We start from the raw sequence: 15,950 nt of genomic DNA, 5'->3' as shown, positions 1-15,950 counted from the left end.
CCTACACATGAGTAAGAAAAATCCCTCAACTTTCCTAATCTCCAGAGTGCCGTATTGAGGGTAGTTTTATTCAGATAAATAGCAAGGGTGAGTAATTTAATTACGAAATACAGTGCACGTGTGTAGTACATAGAAGTCCGTTCCCATGCATATGTATCATATCTAGACTGTTAACTACAATTAGCTGTGATGCGCATCCTAATTAAACGAGAGGCATAAGAGCAAAAAATCGGTCACCAGATGTGTCGGTCGGGGTCGAGACTCGAGCATAGGAAGTGCGCATACGTAATTGCGGCCAGTGGTCACAATGAGGGGAATTGTCCCGTACCGATTATTGTGCGACCAACGCCCGCACCCATTGCCATTGATTGAATGAATGAGTAAATTTAACAAACAGTACTGCACAAACGGACCGTAACCGTTTTGCGAGCATTCACAGTGTCCGAACTACGAACCTTCATTGCCACATAGTTTCAAATGTTACACATGATATGACACTGATGTATCGGTTCAGTAGAGCAATGGTTGAAACAAAATTATTATATGTATAACTGTTAACAGATATTCTCAACTGTTTACGGTATAAAAAGATGCGATCTCGAATATTGTATTTATCGTTTGAATTGTACGAATGTAAAATGGACACAGCGTTCATCTTGAAAATTGTAGCATTGTAGAATAGAATATGTATATTAAAATGTATATTTAATAAAATATTTGATGCAAATCAAAATTAAACATCAATTGTGAAACTCAAATGTAGATTGCGGATACATAAAATAAACGTTTTATTGCACACCAGAAAAAAAAAACAGACACCGTGTAGACCTATATTATATGTATGCCTTAATTGCTTGTTCATAAAGTGCCTTACAATAACCTGTCTCATCAATATTAAAAATCAATTTAAATAGAGCAAACAATCGAGATAACGCCATACCTGCAAATGTATTGAAAGAGATTCTGAAACAAGATCAAAGCACTTGTCGATCGCTAACTCAAAGAGCGTATAGGATGATAGAGGGCACGAATAGAGGATTAATTTACCAACAGTATATTATCTTCCTATATAGATATATGTAGTATATACGTATACATAAAGGCACTTTGATGAGATTGCGTCGCATACCAGGTACTAAGAAGCGCTTTGTCATTTTTCTGAGTAAAAGCACATTTCTGTGTGTATTCTTTTGAATTCAAAGCAATTTAATTTTATAGAAATACTTGAGAAATTGTGAAATTGAAAATTAAATGTTAAAGATCTACGTCCGCGTCGCAAGAAACAACAAGCAATTTTATTTTAGTAGTTTAAAACTTTATCTATACGTAAAAAATATGTTAACAGCTACAGTTTTTAAAATTAAATACATAGTTGAATATGATTATTTTAGAATTGCACACGACATTTTATTACATTTTAAACGTTATTTTCTAGTTGATTGTATCACCACTATTATAAGATGTAACCTCGAACTAGTGAAGACGCATCATTCGAAAAATGAAGGTTAATAAAGATTTGATATCCGAGTTAGATTAGAGTAATAACCCGAAGACGGCCACCCACTAAGGATCATCTACTGGGAACGTATAATTAGGCAACGCGTTTTTATAGATGCATAATAATAATCGATACGGGGCTTCTAAGACACAATAACAATCGTTAATCATGAATACCAAATACATCTTATGTACATTTTATATGTATCTAACACAGGATTTAATAATGTGCTCGGTCTCGTGTATTTTTAAACAAAATTAGACCTTGTCCTTCGCTAAACAAACATTAACACATTTAGGTTAGACCTATACTAAGCCCTTAGATAAATTGGGTTCCCTCTGGTTCATAATTACTAAACTTTCGGAGTTTAAGCCCGCGCCCGAGCTTTTTTAACGTAATATTAAAATAAATTAAAAATGTTTGGTTTCTAAGTGTGAGGTATCGACGCTATCGTTCTAGTTACAAAGTAATGTGGCATTCCACGACACGATTGCATCGTGATCATGGGGGTTGGCGTAAAGAATCGACAAAACTGAGGCCGTGCGACAGGTCCCCGATTATCAACGCATTCAGCACGGTGGTCGCAACCTGTCGCATCCATTCCACGGCTAAGATTTATGACTTTTAATGGGAATTCCTAGCACACCTGTCTGTGGTCTCGTGCTACTGTTCATACAAAAGAACTGGGACACGCTATTAATGTCACATTCTATTGCTATTAAAGAAGCCATATAATAAAATCGGACTGCTGCTATTATTTTGATTACGTTGTATGAGGTAAATGAATATTGAATATATAGGTAGGTTAATTGTAAACGTGTATTTAAAATTGTTCTGCTTTGGTTATAATGTGGTTGTAGTTATCATTACAGATTAATAAGTAATTTATAGCTTATTGCGATTAAAAGATTAGAACACACTATATTATTTATACAATTAATACAAAAGACGCTTTTGTCATCAAATAGTCGTCACATTATTTACTGGTAAATATTAACCCAAAATTACATTTCACCAATAACATAACTTATGTCTATCATAGTTTAGAAACTAAAACAAGCAAATTATATCTAAATTTCAAGCCAAAATACAAATACAAATTACCCCTAATAGTTACTTTACAGTAATGTCTATCATAACAAGGCCCTTAGTGAACTTTTAATAACGCATTAAAACTTGAGTGTATAATCAACGTCTTCACAAACTAAGCTTTCTTGGCAATAACTTTTCTCGCCTCGTTCTAGTTTCTGCAATAATATTGTCATAAATAAAACTGTATCTCATTTTAAAGTACATGTAGATTACAGAGTAGAGTTTTCGGTCCTATAATATGTTTCTCTTATGAATATATCAGTTTATTGACGGAAAAATTATAAGATGTTAAAAAACCTATGGAATAATTTTATATCTTTAATAAAGCCATATCTTTGTATTGTTATTTAAACTAGAAGGGGGTTGGCCTAGGGAATTGAAAATCGTACGAGGAAATGACATGCATCTCAGATGATGTTAATTGCGGGCGGGAAGTTAGTAGGTAGTAGGTACGTAAATACATGTATCATACATGGTATCACAAAAAAGTTAGATCGATGAAATCTAAAAAATGAAACTAAACAATAATTCATAATCTCATCTCGTTCACTAATATAATAGATATAAACTGTATAAATAAAATAGATTATACGTAATATACGATAGACCTAAATACCTAATGTATATCATTATGAATGACTGATGGATGCACCGAAGATTGCGTCGCAGAGGGACTCTATAACCTGACGCACAATAAAACGGTTGAGTGGGCAATTCGATACGACAGGTGTTAGTCACGAGTAAGTTATTAAAGCTCAAGGGTTATGTTAGAACTTGGTGTGCAATTACATTTGAAAAATTTACACTCGTATATGAGATGTATGTGAGTAAATTTTTTAGGTTAGTAGGTAAGTATTCACTTATTAATTGCATGTGAAATCTATTCGAGACAAAAAAAAATTCTGCTTAACCCTACTAATTTTTGTGATGGTTGGATTGATATTGGCAAAGTTTTATTACCTACTTGATTAAGATTCGCTCATAACATTAAAAAAATATGTACCTACTGACGCATTTCTATGATATAGAGAAAATAGTATTTGATTGTATGCAAGTTTGCTAAAAAAACTTAAAAAGTAATTACCTAGTTAGTTAACCGATTGAAAAAAATATTTTGATTTCTATAGTGACATAGGAACGCATTTTTTATTTTGTGTTCATTCTGTGAGTCAACCAGGAACGGAGCTTGAGCAAGCGCGTAATATTAAATAGGCATAGAAATGTTGATTATTATCTCTCCTTCCTCTAAGAATCAGTGCAATATTAATGACGAAGGCCTTACTTCATCCTCATTTTGTTCTATAATAAAGAAAACGAAAAGTGAAATATTCGAATAAAAACAGTAATATAAAAATAACTTACCTCCATTTCCAGCATTTGTGATGGTAACCCAAAAGTCGATTGTCTTCTCGGGCCCGAGCTCCTCAAAGTCCCACTTCTTTTTAACTTTTACAACACCACTAGGTTCCACTGTAACCCACGGATTTTCATCACGAATTTTAAATGTTTCACGATCAGTTTCTTTTTCAAGCGTAAAGACTGCACGTCCCTCAACTTCACCGTCACCTTCTGTGAATTCTATGCGTTTCGTAGGACGAACGGCTCTAGTAACACGTCGTTTCTCTCGATGAAGTGCAGGTAAATCTTTTCGCTCACGAATAATGAACTCTAGGAATACCTGAGCTGGCTTACTTTTCCTAGAGGGAGTACCGGTATCATGGGCAAGTATCAACAATTCTGCTTCATAGCTGTCGGGTTCGCCAGCAAGAATCAATTCGCCAGTTTGAGGTACAATTACAGCCAGATTTGTAGGTGTCTTTATAGAATAGTAAACTCGATCGCCATCTGCATCGTAGGCATGAACTGTACCAATATTAGAAAATCTTTGCCAATGTGCAGTTCCATTATTAAGGTTCTTGTCTAGAGTTCCATTTACAGCGAAATAGTATATTTCCTGTTCAAATAAGGGCTCGTGATCGTTTTCATTTAAGACCGTGATTGAAACTGGTAAACTAGCCTTACTTGCTCCGTGCAAATCGGTGGCTTGGATAACAATATTATAGGAATTCTTAGTTTCAGCATCTAATGTACGAAGCGCAACTAATTCTACATCTCCTTCTGTTACTACAGATTTTAGATTATAATTTTGATTGTTATCCTTTTCTCGTAGAGCAAAAATGGAATCTTCATTGCCTTTTATAATTTTATATGCTATGGGCCCAATATTAACAAGAGCTGTAGCTCGTATCGGAGGCAGGTCCACTACAGATCGTTCAGGTGCATTTTCTGGAATCTCTCCATGCAATCCATTAATAGTAGAGAAACTAAGCATTTTCTTTCGATCCATAACAAACAAATGTAATGAATGAGCTGAACTACTATATGGAGTACTTTCCAATATAGCGAGATTCAATGGTTGATTCAAAAGAGGTCCAAGGTCAGCTGTAGTCATTAGTAGGCCATCGTCCAAAAGCGTGAAGAATGAAGTGTACTCGGGATCGAGCAGGGTATATCTCGAATGGTTCCCGGCAAAATGGCGTACGGCGTGACCAGGGCGAACATCGTGCGGCAGGAGGATAAGCGCGCTAGACTCTAGCACTATGCAGAGGATACAAAGCAGTGCCCCTTGGGCCCCTACTATGCGCCCCATTGCTCTTTTAGAAGACTTCAAACTTATCCCAACATTTCCACCTATAAAAAGAAAAAAATATCTAAGCAATCCCATTGGATATATTAAAATTATACCTATCTAAGTGTTGATATTATTCGCTAACGCCTAACAGTGAAATGCGAAGTAGGTATGTAGATATAATTATGTTTACATTTGGCACGCAAGCATCTTTATATTACTAGGTACCTAACTATAATACAAGTGAACTTTGAAAGATCGTAGGTATATAATTGCATCATACATAAGTACCTACCTACTATTGTATTCAATTTAATACTGTCTTAAAATGTTATTACATACCTAGGTATTTGTCATAACTTATATTATTATTTCTAGTACGTAAAGATTATAAACAAGTGGGTAATAACTTTAACTAATGTTAAAAGAGACCGAGAGAAATGTGTAATGGCAAATAAAAGCGCAAGACAGAGTTGTCGGCGACGACTTCGGCGTAGGGCGGCACACATGCAGAGCTTTATTTAGGCGGCTGGCGGCAACGCCGGCGTCTCGCGACCCGCCGTCGCCGATCAATACCCCCTTTTGCGCCGCCGCGTGACGTTTCGCGAACGAATCTAAACTGTATGCGCCCCTGTTCACGACACACCATCAAATATTCACATATTTTAATAAAGAACGCGTAAGCTATTTCTGCCAATCTACACTACACTGGACGTAAGTGTTTCGCACTATAATAAATGAATTGCTTGATTAAAATTTATGTAGCTCCAGAAACACGAATCTAGCAGTCCGATTATATCATACCTATTTCATTTCACATAGGAACACTTTCATTTTATAATTAACCACCACCCAAATTTAATCAATGGCAATTAGATTTGACACAATATAATTACATATTTAAATTTGCTAATGGGTATACAACAAACATGTGTGCCAAATGTAAACAAAATATTAATTTCGACTTTTCCTTTCTAGATTTTCTTTTTCGCACGTAATTCCATTAGCAAGGGTTTATCAAAACATTTTTCACTTATCACAGAAATACATACATATGGTTAAAGTTTATAATGATTTGTGATCGGTATGATCGTTTCGAGCGATTCGACGGCTGACAGCAACCAAGCGCGAGGGGCGTCAGAATGCGACTGGATGGTGGATGAGTGAAGTTGTAGCGCGCGCGTATCGAGCGCACTTCGCCCGTAACACCCCCGCCTTGCCGAAGCCACCCCTATTCCAGCACGCTATAGAGTTATAATAAACCTATAGGATAAGAATGCCGCGATCTACTGTTCTTACTGGTTTCTTTAATTCGAAAAATAATTAACTGCTAAGAAATAATGTATAGCAATTAGCAACCCGATTATTTTATAAAAATAATTATACACAGAGACCATTTGTCTCTATCTACTTTTCTTATCCTAATAGTACCTAGGTACCTAGTCTTAAATCATTAAGATTTAAGTTACCTAGTATGGAAATCGTAGGCTTAAGCCTACGATTATAAAATGTGAGAGATAAATTATTGTGTTACTATAACCTATCTGTAGGTACCACATGCTGTACATACCTAGGTATTGTACATTTTTACAACTTGTACCTAACTAACTATGTAATTATTATTTTATATTCTATTGTTTGTAATAATTATTATATTATAACTAACTACCTACCTAATTATTAAAAAAAATGGTTGATTACGGAGTACGGACCGAGCTATCAAATAAATATTCAACTACCGACTTGTTTACCTACCTATATTATAGGTATTATACCTAACTGTTGACTCTAATGACGTAATGAAATAAAAAAAAATAAAAAACAAGTAGAATTAATTTATGCGATCATACCTACCTACGCATAGTAGGTACGAGCACACCTTGATTTAGAGTCTAAAACTTTAGACTAATAACAATGCCTATAACTTGCCTATAATATCAATGATAATATCGTAGGTATTATGTTTTTCCCATGTACAATGTCGCCGTTGTAAAAACCATATAGTTACCCACTTAATAAAGTAAGTATCATAAATTTGTGGACTATAATAATGTACCTACCTACCTACTTAACTCAAGAGATTGTAATTGACAAATTAATGCCTATAACCACAGATCACAGATAGATCTCTATGCCTATAACATAACATTTACCTACTTGCAATTTAATGCATTATTTTTCAGAAAAGTATTATATTATTTTTCCTGTTTCCGGTTTCCCAAACGACCATCTGCATCGGTGAAGTTTGCGTCTTCGCCATTTTTTTGGGTCTTCGTTTAGGTACTGTCACAGTATAATAAGTAGTAGCTAGGTTCTGTGTTATGTGTACTTAGTATTTAAATAAACCGAAACTAATCTAACTCATCATAATAATTATCGAATGTGTATTTCACAATTAAACGGTTTCGTGTCGACAGTTTATAATCTACCGGAAAAACCACAGATATCACAGAAACTAAAGGGAAAAACCTTAGAGTATATATACCATCTATAGAGTGCGAACAACCAAGTGGGAACAGTAGGCACAGGTGGGAACAACACGACGTTCCCGCCGCGAGCGCTCGCAGTCGTGGTTGAGTGCTCACGAAGTGCGTTGCTCTGGATTTTTTTTCATATTACGAATAAACATGGTGAAATGTGCTGTTCTATCTTGCAAAAACGATACTAGAAAATACACAAAATTGAAATCCACTATCACATTCCATCAGTAAGTCGATTGTTATACTTATTTTTATGAAAATAAATCTAGCATCGCGGGCGTGAAGGGTAGGTGAGAGGCGGACACGCGCAGGCTTGCTCGCGCGCCTCACTGCCGCCACGTGATCATAGTGATGTGACCTGACCAACGCTGTACTCGATATAAAGTTTACTAGAAGAACTATATTTTAACAAATTATTTATTTAACTTAAAATTTAAAACTCTTTTAAAAATGTTTATAAATATATTTGTGGTGTGTTTAGTATGATACACTTTCTAATATTATGAATGCGAATGTAAATGTAAAGTATGTAATGTTACGATATATTTTCTGAACCGCTAAATTGATTTTGAAGATTTTGATAGTAGAATGGATAAAATTAAATAAAAAAATTATTAATATTATTTATTAACTATATTATCATTTTAAATTATTAATTATTTCTTAATATTTTTTACCATTTTTAAAACATTATTATTATGGTTTGATTTATTATTAAAGAAATAGCACTAAACCTGATCTTTTATTTTATTAACTTTATTATTTAAAAAGTACTCACGTTTTTCTGATATTCCAATTATTTAAAGTACTTATAATTAATACAAGAAAATTTCATATATAATATTTAATATTCAAATGGAATAAACAAACTTTATTCAGTTGGTAGACAAATTTAAAATTACATATTTATACTTTATTCGTATATTTTTCCTTTAATAACTTATTGAACATAAAATTTACTTATGATACATATTTATTTACATAACTTATCGACAGTTCAACACGCAATTGATACCTACCCATCCCTATTTGTCACACACACATCTATATAGTATCTATAGCTCATCTGCCTACGATGTGCAATAAGCAATTTGTGCAATACACTCGCTCTATACTATTGTAATATATACTCTAAGGGAAAAACAGTACGTATACGTTACGATTCACCAAATTTCGACTGTTTACGGGCATCTATCTCGAGATTATAACCAATAATGTAACGGTTTTCACAATTTTACGGTGACATACCTATCATACGACAACGGATAATCGTACTTACGGTTAATAATATTATGTTAGACGTTCTATGCATTAGCTCACGATAAAAAATTGTGCATTTATAATCGCGCGTGTCGGCGTCGCGTCGTTCGATTGAAAAGATGCGTAAATATTTGAATTTATTAATAGGTAACTCGTATTAATACTACCAAGGTATACCTTCTTAATGTTTATTAATAATATATTATACAACTTGTACAACTGACTCAACGCCATCTATCCCAGAACTCATCTTTCTACAAACGCCTTGTGCAGTACCTTACTAGATTATTATACCTAATCATACTGATAGTTGGTAAGTTTATAATCCTATACATACTAGATATTGTAGTCAAGTTCATAACATAAAATATTTTATTCTTATTTTTATTAGTAAAACCGCGGGACGAAAGAATTTTTGAAGTGAAAACTTCTTTAGCGGCGTTGGGTATAAAATCTTAAACTCGCGTCAGGACACGTGGCCTGATCGAAAAAGCGTAAAGGCTGGTTCACACTTTGATTAGTGCGAGTGCAGGTGATTAGTGCAGGTGTTTAGTAACTACGTGTGGACAGCGACTGTTTAGTGCAAGTGTTTAGTAGGCTGTGTAGTAAAGTGAATAGAAGCGTGTTCTATTTTTTTGCGAGTGGACTGCGAGTAGCCACGTCCCGCGCGCCCTCCCTTCCCCCTCACTCGCAGTGTGCCTGCCTAAACACGTCTGGACACGAGTGTTTAGTGTTTAGTGTTTAGCGTAGTGTGTAGCGTCGCGAATTGCACCATTGACCTGCACTCCTACTAATCACCTGCACTCGCAGTTGAATTGGACACTACTCGCACTACACACCTGCACTCGCACTAATCACCTGCACTCACACTAATCAAAGTGTGAACCAGCCATTAGACGGATGTTTTTTTTTTTTTTAGCCCTTATATATCCATGCGTAAGACGGATACCATTCCAAAATATCAAACATGCTGAACGTTAATAATCAAGTTTTCACTTCTGCCGGCACTCCCGGAGGTGTGCGTTACCCAGGCAAAATGTTTTGCTTTAGAGAGATGAGACTTAAACAAATAATTAGTGTATCATGAGGAGCAATTTGTTTACTAATAGCAAAATTTGTTTGAATTGTAGTTTTTAAGTTATTTAAGAAAAACAAATTTTGCTGGAGTAACGTTTGAAACGTTACCCAGGCAAAATCGTCTTTCAAAAATTAGTTTCAGCACGGAACCAAATACATGAATAGATAGCTTTTGTTGAGTAGTAAATGTTTATAAATAGCAAAATTTGTGTGTGGTATAGTTCTTTAGTTATTTAAGATTTTGCTGCGGTAACGTTTTGGGATTTCCCAGATCTCGAAAACGGCTCAACGCAGAAGTTTGAAAAAAATACCAATAAAAGACCTTAATTTGTTTAAATTTGTTTAATCATTAGTTTTTGATTTGGTTGACGTAAACCAATGTAATTAAATGGTTTCAAAAATCAGAAGAAGCGGGTTTACATGTAAACCAATACACTTATAACCAAATAAACAGCTGTAAAAAATACCCGTGGTTCGACGCTTGTTTACAGCAGACATTTTAGATTTCATACTTTACACGTTAAGAAGATAAAAACAAATTTGATTTATTTTAGACTGGTCGTACTTTAGCGATCGAATACGCAGTTCCCATAACATTAAGAAACATGGCATACTTTAAACAAATTAAAATGATTCATGAAAATTCTTTCCTGTTAATTTCAGCCTTGAATTACGGCTCTAATGAAAGTTATCTCAAAAACAAGAATATGTCAGCAATTCTCTAATAAGCCGACCAAATTGAAAAGGTCACGTAAAAGCGACTGCACCGTACGTACGGGTAATCTTCGCAAATTAGCAGCTTGGTAACCGATGTTTTGTACAGTTAAGCAGAAAAACGTTATTCGTGAAGCCGATTTTTTAATATTTTTTAAGTGCAGTACCATATTACACAATTTTTACTAGTTAATAAAAGTGTAATATCATAGTGTATAATTTATAGTGTGATTTAAAACAATACAAACATATATACATGTAGCTATATTTTTAGTACTTAATTTGTTGTTTCTGTTAAACCAAATGTTTTATTTTGATACCACAACGCAAAGCCACGCTAAAAACGTTTTAACGTTCTTGATGCTAGTCAGAGCAGCGCGCATCGCTGTGTGCAATGCAACGCAACAGCTATATGCCTTGTCTTACTTACTCTTTAGCTGTGAGTAGTTGAGTACGCTCTATCTATGGGTACGCTAGCTCCGACCGAACCAATGAAACAATCAGTCGTGAACCAAGTGTTTTGGAGAGAAGTGCTTGTGGTTTATGTGTGTGTGTACGACGACGTCTTTGAACGATGTGAGTATTAAATGTTTTTATTTTACAGTACAGTTGTGTTTCAGTATGAAGTAAAAATAATTAAAAATCATTAAAAAATAAACGATTTATTTTCAAAATTAAAATAAATTAAAATATTCAAGTTAGACCATAGGAAACGTTATATTCCAATTAGACCTTTTACCCTTACCCTTTTCTATTAAGTATTACACTTAATAATACGAGATAATCGGAAAAAATTAATATTTTTTTCAAGCAAGTCGTAAACAAAACTCAAAAATGTTGATGCTAAGGCAAAGCAATACATATAATTTGTATGAGACTGATTTTTTAAATAAAAATAATGAATCTTAACCATTTTATTATTTTAACTAACCTGACCAGAAAACTTTTGTATTCAACTGTACTAACAAAATATCTATATTATCCTGTTCATTTCAGATGGTTGCGCTTATGTATGGTGCGGTCGCTTTTATGTGACCTTTTCAATTTGGTCGGCTCATTAGAGAATTGCTGACATAATCTTGTTTTTGAGATAACTTTCATTAGAGCCGTAATTCAAAGCTGCAATTAACAGGAAGGAATTTTCAGGAATCATTTTAATTTGTTTAAAGTATGCCATGTTTCTTAATGTTATGGGAACTGCGTATTTGATCGCTAAAGTACGACCAGTCTAAAATAAATCAAATTTGTTTTTATCTTCTTAATGTGTAAAGTATGAAATCTAATATTTCTGATGTAAACAAGCGTCGAACCACGGGTATTTTTTACAGCTGTTTATTTGGTTATAAGTGTATTGGTTTACATGTAAACCCGCTTCTTCTGATTTTTGAAACCATTTAATTACATTGGTTTACGTCAACCAAATCAAAAACTAATGATTAAACAAATTTAAACAAATTGAGGTCTTTTATTGGTATTTTTTTCAAACTTCTGCGTTGAGCCGTTTTCGAGATCTGGGAAATCCCAAAACGTTACCGCAGCAAAATCTTAAATAACTAAAGAACTATACCACACACAAATTTTGCTATTTATAAACATTTACTACTCAACAAAAGCTATCTATTCATGTATTTGGTTCCGTGCTGAAACTAATTTTTGAAAGACGATTTTGCCTGGGTAACGTTTCAAACGTTACTCCAGCAAAATTTGTTTTTCTTAAATAACTTAAAAACTACAATTCAAACAAATTTTGCTATTAGTAAACAAATTGCTCCTCATGATACACTAATTATTTGTTTAAGTCTCATCTCTCTAAAGCAAAACATTTTGCCTGGGTAACGCACACCTCCCGGAGTGCAACCCGTCTTTTTTTATTTCCTTTTTTTTTTAAAAACAAACAAACTCTTGTCAGCTTTATATTAGTAGTATCACAGAGTAGTATAGATTTAAATATTTTCATTATTTGATTACTTACACAATTTAAAACTACCTAAGTTGCGTGAAAATTATTCAGGCGGGATTTGAACCCGCTTTTTTCTCCCGAGGACTCGAGGGTCGCAAAAGATTTCTCATCTACCCCCCGCCTCAAAATTCAACTATTTATATATATATAAGATCCGTTATACGGTATACATTCAAAATCCGTTTCGTTCGCCATAAACACAATAAGGTACAGCTGCATTCTTCATTTTATAAATTAAACAACAAAATATATTTTAAACAATTATATTGAAACAATATAGACTAGTACAAAAATAGCCAAAGCTACAACGCTGAGCAAATTTATTTGTGACATATAAAAAGTAAATATGTATAAAATATTCTATATTTACTTATAAAAATTATTGTGTGCTTATTTAATAGGCGAATGCACTATGTGCAATATAGTCATTTTTTGCCATATACTAAATATTGTTAGGAAATTGTTTTGCAGCAATTGCTTTTATTGTCAGTTGTTTTCCTTGATGAATCCTTTGGAGATGACTCCTCATATCATAAGATCTTGAAAAAGAGCGTCGGCAAACAGGACATTGAGTTTTACCAGCATGTGAATCTTTATGTAGCGTCAATGAAGTAGGGTGCTTAAAGCCTTTTGGACATAATTGACAGCGAAACTTGGCTAGATCCGATTCTGAAATAACAATATTATATTATTTACTGAACAGTAGATAGGATTACATTGGAATTTAGTCACACACAACATAAAATTAAGTGTGGTTTATAAAAAATTCACTAAAAGTTTTGATTTTATTGTGTGCCTTTTGGACTGGTCAAGTCTCCTGAATGGCATTACAATAATAATATTATGTTCTGTCTGTATCTATTTTGAATCTAACCATTTTATACATATTATGTTATATATTTCTACACTAAAAGAAATGGTGAATACAGCTTAGTTGAATCCAATTTTTAAACATCTCTAAAAGTTAAATTTTCAAGCAGCATATTTGTTTATGGTATTCTTATCAAAACAACAATGTAATAAAATTATTGTTATATAAATAAATTACATTGATAACAATACCAATGAATCAAAACGTGATAAAATTCGGAAGATAACACCTATTATGCCTATAAACATGGGTCAATATTAACAAAATTGTAAAGATTTATATGTGATTGGGGATACAATTTAAAAAAACCTGAATAGAAAAGAAGTTTTTAACATTTGGTTGAAACACACAGACAAATATTTGTGGTGGTCATGTAATACATAGTTACACAACCCTTTGTTTTATTACATTAAAACAGAAGGCCTCCTTTGAATATAGTGAGCCAATATAATATAGAGACTCACTTGGTTTGTATTTTAATAATAAACTTATGAGATGAACTAATGGCCTGTTTTTAACAAGAGAGAGAGAGAGAGATAAGGGAAAATTTTGTGTTGAATTAGTCTTAATATTCTTAATATATATTATAAAGGCGAAAGTTTGTAAGTATGGATGTATGGATGTTTGTTACTCTTTCACGTAAAAACTACTGAACCGATTACAATGAAATTTAGCACACATATAGAGGGTAACTTGGATTAACACATAGGATAGTTTTCACAGAATGGGAACTATGCGGGTGTTCCTTTGCAAACGCGGGCGGAAATCTAGTAATTTATATACTTAATAGAAATCTGATTGATATATAATCAGTGTTATCACATTTAACACATATCTAAGCTTATGCTCTACTTTAAATTATTGATTGATGAATGGTTTTTATAATCTGCTTGCTTATAATATGATCAAATATAACATGAAATGGAACACTTATACATACCAGAATTATTTTTCTCTGATAAATCCTCAGCTGATGTAGATTGAATGTCAATTTGCATTTCATCTCCAGGTGGGACAGAAGGTCTTACTTTCGGGTTAACTAATTCTTTATTTGAGTCCAATTGTAAATCAAGTCCATCATCATCCTGTTCAGTGGGTATTGGCAGTGGATTGCTTTGAACATTTTCATCTCTGCTGGGATGTAAAGTTGCTAAATTTATAGGTTCATCTACAGATGTCGCAACTGATGTCTCTGGTCTCGATTTTGTCAAATCCAAGGAAGCACTGTCAGAAATCTTTAGCTGATTCTTATAACCTTCATCTTCTAAATTATCAGTCAAACCCTTAACTTCTAGAAGTTCTGCTGTTATGAGAAATGATTCCAGCTGCTCTTGAAATATATTAACTTCACCGTGATACATAAAATTTATGATTGCGTTAAGATCATCGTATTTAAAATTTCTGAATATAATAACAGGATGTTGACATGGATTCTCTTTAAATATCTGCTTGAAATAGTTACTACATGCTGATAACAGCATTTTATGAGCCTTAATTTTACCACCATCACAACATAAGGTCACATCCACTAAATCATTCTCAAACCGTAAAGTATTAAAAGCTTCTGTAACGTGGCTAACATAATTATTCCATCGTAGTGAAAACTGTGGTGCATTATTCATTATTTACTCTTTTCATTTATCTTATGAAGATCAAAATAAAATATCCGTTTCGTTTATAAAGAAATCTTTGTAATTGTAAATGGTGCCCTCAGTCTTGTGAAACTAGGTACCTAGGTAGGTACTTTTTCAAGACTTTTTCTATTAAAATGTCAAAATCCAAAAAGTAAATTGATGTTTGTTGAAATCTCAAGTGTCAATGTATCAACTGTCAACAAACTGTCAATCAAATCTTTTCTGACATACAGGTTAAGTTTAAAATTCATTAAGGCAAAGATTCATTGCTAAATATTTATTTCTTGTATTCGGCACACATACCGTGTTTTCCAATTACATAACATAATAGAGCATAATGCGACTCAATCATCAATCAATCAATCATCAGCCTTTAGATGTCCACTGCTGGACGTAGGCCTCTCCTAATGCACGCCACTGAGCCCGGTCGTTGGCTCTTTGCCGCCAGTTATGACCGGCAACCTTGCGGACGTCGTCACTCCACCGTGTTGCAGGGCGTCCTACTCTACGTTTGCCGAGTCGCGGTCTCCACTCTAAGACATGTGTGCCCCAGCGGTTGTCCGTTCTGCGGCACATATGACCGGCCCACTGCCACTTCAGCTTGCTAATTCGTTGAGCTATGTCGGTTACTTTTGTTCTCTGGCGAATTACTTCGTTTCGGACTTGGTCCCTCAGAGAAATACCGAGCATAGCTCTCTCCATAGCTCGCTGAGCGACTTTGAGTTGGTGGACCAG

At 34.0% G+C, this 15,950-nt stretch overlaps 2 protein-coding genes and 1 long non-coding RNA gene across 6 annotated transcripts in view; 1 reads left to right on the top strand and 2 right to left on the bottom strand.

Moving 5' to 3' along the window:
* The window catches only part of LOC123706450 (neural-cadherin), a 220,204-nt gene extending 213,844 nt beyond the window's left edge, over positions 1-6,360 (bottom strand). For all 4 annotated transcript variants that reach the window (XM_045655729.1, XM_045655728.1, XM_045655730.1 and 1 more), the window contains exons 1-2: positions 6,272-6,360; positions 3,953-5,281 (exon numbers count right to left, since the gene is read on the bottom strand). In XM_045655729.1, the coding sequence (XP_045511685.1) occupies positions 3,953-5,240 (1,288 nt within the window). In that variant the 5' untranslated portion in view covers positions 5,241-5,281; positions 6,272-6,360. The remainder of the gene's footprint in view (positions 1-3,952; positions 5,282-6,271) is intronic.
* A 3,620-nt stretch (positions 6,361-9,980) lies between these two features.
* On the top strand, positions 9,981-12,205 carry LOC123706264. Its single transcript, XR_006753390.1, has 2 exons — positions 9,981-11,326; positions 11,747-12,205. It is a non-coding gene; the product is annotated as an uncharacterized LOC123706264 (long non-coding RNA).
* Positions 12,206-12,957: 752 nt separating this feature from the next.
* LOC123705884 (zinc finger and BTB domain-containing protein 14-like) lies at positions 12,958-15,342 on the bottom strand. The gene is made up of 2 exons (XM_045654964.1): positions 14,522-15,342; positions 12,958-13,379 (listed from the first exon to the last, which is right to left on the bottom strand). Exons 1-2 carry the CDS (start codon positions 15,201-15,203, stop codon positions 13,153-13,155), a joined length of 909 nt encoding a protein of 302 aa, XP_045510920.1. The 5' UTR covers positions 15,204-15,342; the 3' UTR covers positions 12,958-13,152.
* Between the last annotated feature and the right edge of the window lie 608 nt (positions 15,343-15,950).

The sequence above is a fragment of the Colias croceus genome, chromosome 3 (assembly GCF_905220415.1).
Source record: "Colias croceus chromosome 3, ilColCroc2.1".
Taxonomy (NCBI): Eukaryota; Metazoa; Arthropoda; class Insecta; order Lepidoptera; family Pieridae; genus Colias; species Colias croceus.
This window is presented reverse-complemented; position numbering and strand designations above follow the sequence as displayed.

Excerpts from the sequence above, each read along its gene's own strand:
- LOC123705884 (XM_045654964.1), bottom strand. The coding sequence starts at position 15,203 with ATGAATAATGCACCACAGTTTTCACTACGATGGAATAATTATGTTAGC. Across the intron at positions 13,380-14,521 it reads ATCAGAGAAAAATAATTCTG|AATCGGATCTAGCCAAGTTT; the intron begins GTATGTATAAGT and ends TTGTTATTTCAG.